The sequence below is a fragment of the Ptiloglossa arizonensis genome, chromosome 6 (assembly GCF_051014685.1).
Source record: "Ptiloglossa arizonensis isolate GNS036 chromosome 6, iyPtiAriz1_principal, whole genome shotgun sequence".
In the NCBI taxonomy this organism is placed as follows: Eukaryota; Metazoa; Arthropoda; class Insecta; order Hymenoptera; family Colletidae; genus Ptiloglossa; species Ptiloglossa arizonensis.
The window spans coordinates 25,545,151-25,551,757 of record NC_135053.1 but is presented as its reverse complement, the minus strand read 5'-3'; the positions used below and the strand labels follow the sequence as shown (position 1 = coordinate 25,551,757).

General features: G+C 48.0%; 1 protein-coding gene across 2 annotated transcripts in view; it reads right to left on the bottom strand.

The window, feature by feature from the left end:
• Positions 1–1,479: 1,479 nt before the first annotated feature.
• Positions 1,480–6,607, bottom strand: part of LOC143148764 (uncharacterized) — a 63,420-nt gene continuing 58,292 nt past the window's right edge. For both annotated transcript variants that reach the window (XM_076315432.1, XM_076315433.1), the window contains exon 4: positions 1,480–5,236. In XM_076315432.1, coding sequence (XP_076171547.1) covers positions 5,043–5,236 — 194 coding nt within the window. In that variant the 3' untranslated portion in view covers positions 1,480–5,042. The remainder of the gene's footprint in view (positions 5,237–6,607) is intronic.

Genomic DNA, 6,607 nt, shown 5'->3' with positions numbered 1-6,607 from the left:
AATAAATTAGTGCGTATTGCGTCAACAACATTCGGAACATGCGTATATGTTAATAACACCGCATAAAGGAACATACATTTACTAAACCGTTCACCTTCACGGGTTTCGCAATATCTCGAAGTTTATTTATCATAATTATTAACAACCGTCATCGGACCATAGTTTCAATAGTTATTAACAATGTTCTAGTACGAACAATGCTTTAAAAACCATCGATATGTTCATTCCCCCTGGAGACTCCTCTCCATTTTGGGTATATTTTTATCCAGAGTAGAAATAGATTGATTTTTGTCCGTTTTGTAACAAAAATTTTACTTCCAAGATTATTTGCAATTTGTATTGTATATTTTGTCATTCGGATCGAAAACATCCTCACCGACAAACATCCAATCGTGTAAAGGAATAATTTATATTCTCTGCCGATAGATGGTGACACGTGGTTTATATTTGCATCGATGGCCTGAATCTCCTAGCATTCGTATATAAAACGATCGATGGAAAACTACCGCATATACTGCTTCAACTCCTAACGATACATATTTTACAAAACGAGAAGTTAACACAGTTAGGTTCGTAGAGTCTTCGTAGACCTCGCTTACAATATCGATCGTATGGTAATAAAGCTGTACGGATACATTAGGAAAAGTACTCTCTTTCGTTCATTTGTTAATTAAGAGTATGCGAAAAGCAGAGAAAATCAAAATTATTTAAACGGTGAAGTACAAATTACGTTAAACTCTTGACGCAATTGGTACTCAGAACCAAAGTTTGAGGAAAAGGAAAATTAGTACGAAAGATATGTTTTTACTAATTATTCTATTTGCGGCCGTTGGGCGTCGCTGCAGTCGCATAGTCGTTCACTTTTCCGCGGCACGAATCAGTGTCATCGAGTATCCCAGCGAAATATGTGCAAATGCGTAACTATACAGATATTGTATCGGAGCTTTCTTTGCACACGATAGCCTCACCGAGAACGGAGCGTGTATCAGGTTATGTTCCATTAACTGTACCATGGAGGTTAGAATCGGATTAAAAGTTTACGGATCGTCCGTAAAAGTGTTGGATTTGTCTTCAAATATTCATAATACACGTATTTTACAATAACTGGTACGATCGATTGTAGGATTTAACCGATATCGATCATGGCTACCGACACAGCGCATCGCCCACGGGATATTTTAACGTTATCTATAAAAAGTAAGTGTCACAACATAATTGTGAATTCAATTAATGCAAATACAAAAGTGAATTTATGTACTCGCAGCAAGAAACATATGTTTACCCAACAATTCCATTGATATGCGTGCGGCAAAACAATTTTTTACATCGTTTCCTGTTACCTCGAGACATTCGCGACACATTTTTCATTTGCACAATGCTAAATATTGATTCGAGTCGAATATCGAGCAGAGTCGAGTAACGCGTCTCGTTGCCGCACGGCAAATGTCAACCACCTGTAAATAGAAAATATCAAAAGGCTCTGTTAGTGAATACATATGCGTATATACATACACATACGTCGTATATTTAAATTACACAACACACAAATTACAGCATTTTATAAACATTATGAACAAAATTGTAGGAAATCGTGTAGGAAGAATACGTGAAAATTTCGTCGCAACTGCGCTCGATTTTCTATTTCCGTAAATGAGGTATATCTGCGTTAAGATTAATATCGACGTAGCGGGCGAACTAACCAAAGATCTGATCGGATGTTGAGAAGTGGTGCCGTGGAAATGAAGTGAAGCGGCACGGAAAATCGTGAGGTGCGTTTAACCCTTTATCTAGAAATACGAGAAACCGAACAAACGTTCCGTGGATAATTATCGTCCTTGGTTAAAGGAACGACCGTGCGCTCAACGATCCTTCTCGGTGTAGACGCCGAGAAAGAAATTACCGAAAGATGAGCGAACGGCCGACGAGCAACGATCGTTATCGAAATCGAATTACGACGTTTTCGAATAAAGGGTGAAACCGGATCCACCTTCGCGACCTTTTGCGGCGCGAAAGGGGTGAACTGCATCGTAGTGCGAACGAATGGACCGATAAATGAATCCGTGTCGAGGCGTCGTTGGGTCTTCTACTTTCCGTCGACGTTGGAAAATAATTTCGGCGCTCGGTCGGTTACGTCGCGCGGCGTGCGAAGCGCGTGAAATTTTTGGCGCATCCTCGTTCGTTCGTATCGCTTCGAATTTACGAAAAGGAGAAAAACAACGTGACCAGAAACAAAAGAGGGTTGGAGGTGATATTGATCGTCGTCGGGAAAGTCGGAATTTTTTTTTTTTTTTTTCGTTTCTCGAGTCAGGAGACCAAAGAAGTCGAGTCGCCGTTTTCTCGTATATCGCTATGCATTACAAGCAGTACTTTCTCGAAGAAGTAAATAAGATGATCGGTAAAATCGTGGATCGACGAACGCAACGACCGCCGACCCGAATATTAAAATCGAATATTATACAGATAATATTACACTAACTAAATACATAGGTATTGGATATGTATCATTTTTTTTACACGTGTACACACACACAAGTGCATAAACCTCTCGCGATCAGTCGCAACGAATGCGATCTGACGGCTTCTCGATAATAATGTGTATGTTTATATGTACATACACAGCGTGTACCGTTTCGACCTTCGAACGCACGCGTTTCCGAGAGACTCGTTGACGATATTTTTCAAAAGATTCTCGTTTCGAGGATCAAAGGACGCGAAGAGGGACGTTCGAATTCGAAGGAGAAATGCTCGTAGCTCGATCGAGTTCGCCGTGTTTACAATTTATTCGACAAAACGGTGGAACGCGTGTACGATCGAACTCGTCACGCTTTATCGATCCTCGCGAAGACAACGAACACCAGCTCGAAACGAGCTCGATTCCAACTTCTCTCTTCCAAAATTCGGCCGTCCCCCTTGGAGTCTTTCGACGCCCCGAAAGTGTTTATCCGCGAATTGAGAGTAGTGTTCGAAACGTATGCGTTCGAAGAACAAAACGGGACGCTCTCTGTATGTGTACGCGCATACGCTTCTACATACGTACATACGTACATACATACACGTATCTACACGAATTTGTACATAAGGCATCACGATATATTCATTCCTCTCTCGTATCGATCGCATCGAGGCCGTAGATTCCGTAATAACCACTCTCGAGAAACTTGCGACCGTTCGTCGCAACGGGGGTGTCGATGGCGGAAGAGCGCGAGCGACGATACATCCACGCGAAACGATGCAAAATCGAACCGAAATACTTAACTGGAACCGCTGAAGGTGAGGAGAGCGGCTCGATTCCCGATTTTGGGTATCGTACCCCTCTCTGGGTATCGTACCGCTCCTTGGGTACGGTAGGGTCTCGCGCGATCTTCGAAAATCGAAAGGGTCGATCATCGATGCGCGAAACACTGCCAGTATCCGCTCCGTGCGAAGAAAGACACCCGATAGCTTCCGATCACGAATCCGAGTGAACAATTTTACCAATATCCGAGTCCGTGGTTGCGTAATTTATCATCGTCGCTCGCACCCTTTCGCTGGACGTTTCTCGTTCACGAATTTTTCTATCCGACAGCGCGAGATACACAGTGGCCACCGTAATTCGTGGCAGCACCGAAAATACATATATATATATATATATATATATTTACCGTTACGTCGAGGAGCTCGCGTCGCGTAACGTTTCCAAACTCGAAACGTCAGTCGTATCGACGTTACGCGTTTCCTCCCCCGCCGATCGAGAAAAACGAAGGCCGTTCCGAGACTCGAACGCCCGTTCCCGCTTCGGAAGATCGAAATTTCGTCGCAGTATCCACCGTTGCTGTACACGAACGCGTACAGATCGATTTTTTACTCGGCGATTTATACGCTGCACGCGGAAACCGGTATCGAATGCAAATGACGAATATTCAAGAGCATTCGACGTTTCGTTCGGATAGGTACGCGCGATATTTGAAAAGAAGTCGACGGAAGCGCGGGACTGGCGCTCGTTCGCGAATCACCCGGAGAATCGGCCGATCCTCCGCGAAAGTCGTTAAGCAACGGCCGGAAGAATCGTTAAGCAGTCGGACGGGATTGCCGAAAAAACTTTCAAACAGCGGACGCAAACCGAATAAAAATTTCGTCGCTTTTACCCGGGCTCGGTCGTCCACCGAAGGCGAGGTTTTTCGGTTGCGAATTATTGCCAACTAAAAAACTCGAACACGGTCGCGCCGTTTACGTTTCACCGGGTCACGAGGTGTTCAACCAGCGACGATTATCGATTCGAACGCTGAGCGATTCGAAAGCGGATCGTTGCGATCGTTTTCGATTCACGGACATCGGCTCGCATCGCGAACGTATCCGTACCGGGAATTCGCGAGTGGAATTCTCTCGAACTAACTTTGATCGATATTTCTCGTTGAGTTGAATCGCAAAGAACAATTTTTTCGTTCGACAACGGTACCGTTGTCTCGTAGCGTCTCGTAATTCGCGTGATTCCTCGTAACCGCGAACGGTTCGTTACGCGTACGAAACCGGTGACAGTGTTTCGTTCGGTTGGTCGTTTACCTCGTTCCGTGTCGCGCTCGTGCCCCGGTCAGCGAGAGAAGAACTCGCGGCGCGACGGAGTCTCCGAATTCCCCCGAACGTTGCCGCGCGGATTCGAATTACGCGTCGAGAGAACGCGACGCGGACAGTGTTACTCGCCGAGACGTGTTAGTGGTCCAGCCACTAGGATCCGTAACCGCGCGTGATCGAACGACGATTCGCTCGCGCGGTATTTTCGATCGAGAGCGTGAAAATCGATCGACGATCCGTCGCCGAGGCGTACGACCGGATCGTTTTGGCAGTGGCGCCGGTGTTTCCCTCCTAGGCGAACAATCCGCTGGACAAGGTAACGCGAATCGTCGATTCGACGAAAGCGTCTCGTTAAATCTCGCCTAGAGGAGGAGGTCGCGCGTCCGAATTTCCTCCCGGTGGTCCTCCTGGACCGTGAATGCGTTCGTGGTTAGCATCGTCGGGGTCACGACGGTGTCGTTCGACGCCGGAGACTTCGACGAGTGGTTGCGCGGTCACTTGGCGTGCTGCTTGGGTAGATGCCGCTTCATGTGGAGGGCGAGGTGGTCGCTTCTGGCGAAGGAACGCTCGCATACGGCGCACTTGAACGGCTTCGCGCCGGTGTGCTTTCGATAGTGACGAGTTAACTCGTCGCTTCTGGCGAACCGCCATTCGCATTCCGGCCACTGACACTGGTACGGTTTTTCACCTGGAATCAAAACGGGTACAATGTAGCCACGTTTTCGTTACTTTCGCTAGGCGCAGTCGTAGAAACGTTTCGTCCCACCGTTCCGAAATCGATTCGCGCACGAGGTCCAACGTAACGACGCGCGGCGTCCATCTCTGTCCCGAAAAACGAGGAAACCCCGGTTCGCGAACGGTCGTTTCGAGCATCCGCGATTTTTCGTTCGTTTCGGATCGGTTCTCCGTATCTAGGTGGCGCGCGCGCCTCGCCCGTTGCCGAGGCGTTTCGAAACTCGTTGATCCCCCGTTTAGCGGGTTAAAGCGCCGTTTGACTCGATCGAACGCGGACCGAGCGGAGTTTTCACGGGGGGGAAAAGTTAACTGGACTCGAGGCATATGCATCTGGTATCCGTTGTATCGGTTGCAACGAAGCGGAGCAAGAAGCAGGAGCAGGAGGCAGGATCGGTGCTGCGAGAACGCGAACGGATTGCGCTGGAATACAGGTGAGCGTGTTGCGGCACGCGGGTACAGTTAAAGGTCACCGCGGCATCTCTCGTAGCCTAAGGTTCTTCGTCTACCTATCGCGCGAGCAAAGAGCAACGCTTTGTTCTTCGATAGGTCCCTTTCCTTGGCCCAACTACCGACGAATCGCACCGGTACAACGATACGGTACCCCTCGCTCCTCCGCCGCGCTTACTCCCTCGAAACCCATGGAACGCGACCCTTTCTCCCGTGATCGATACCGGGTAACGCGACTACGATGAAACGGTTTTCGACGCACGCGCCTACCCGCCCCGACTACGAATCACCGCCATCGCGGCACTCGCTCGCAATCTTCGGACTAGCCGGAGCGTACCTCGCCTCTCGAAACCCATTCTTTACGGTTCGTTATTTTTCGAGCGCGCTCGTTCCACGAAAATCGTGTCTACCGGTTTATTCGATCGCACGGAACGACGTTTATCGTTTCGCGCGCACGGACCTCCAGAGCGAGAACGCACGAACGAATTCAACGGAATTTATCTCGACGCGTCTACTTTCGGGTTTACCAATTCCGTTCTAATCTTTTATCGTTTCCACGCGGTCTTCGAAGCGAGTTACCGTAGTCGTTCGAACGCCAGCGAAAATTCGTAAATCGACGCTGTTTCCTCGCGTTCCAATTCCATTTACCGATTTACTTAGACGAGCGTGTTTTTCCGCAGGGAAGAACGACATTGGCGCGAGTTGCTCCGACGCCCGTTGTCGACGCGGGTACACGCTACGCGGTGACGGTGTAAATTGTACAATTTACGACTTTCGCGGGACTTTCTAGCCGCGCGATTCCAACGACGTTCGAAGGGCAAGAAGGGAAAAGAATTTCGGTTTTCTTTTCGCGTTCGCGAACCCTTTCCCCGATCTT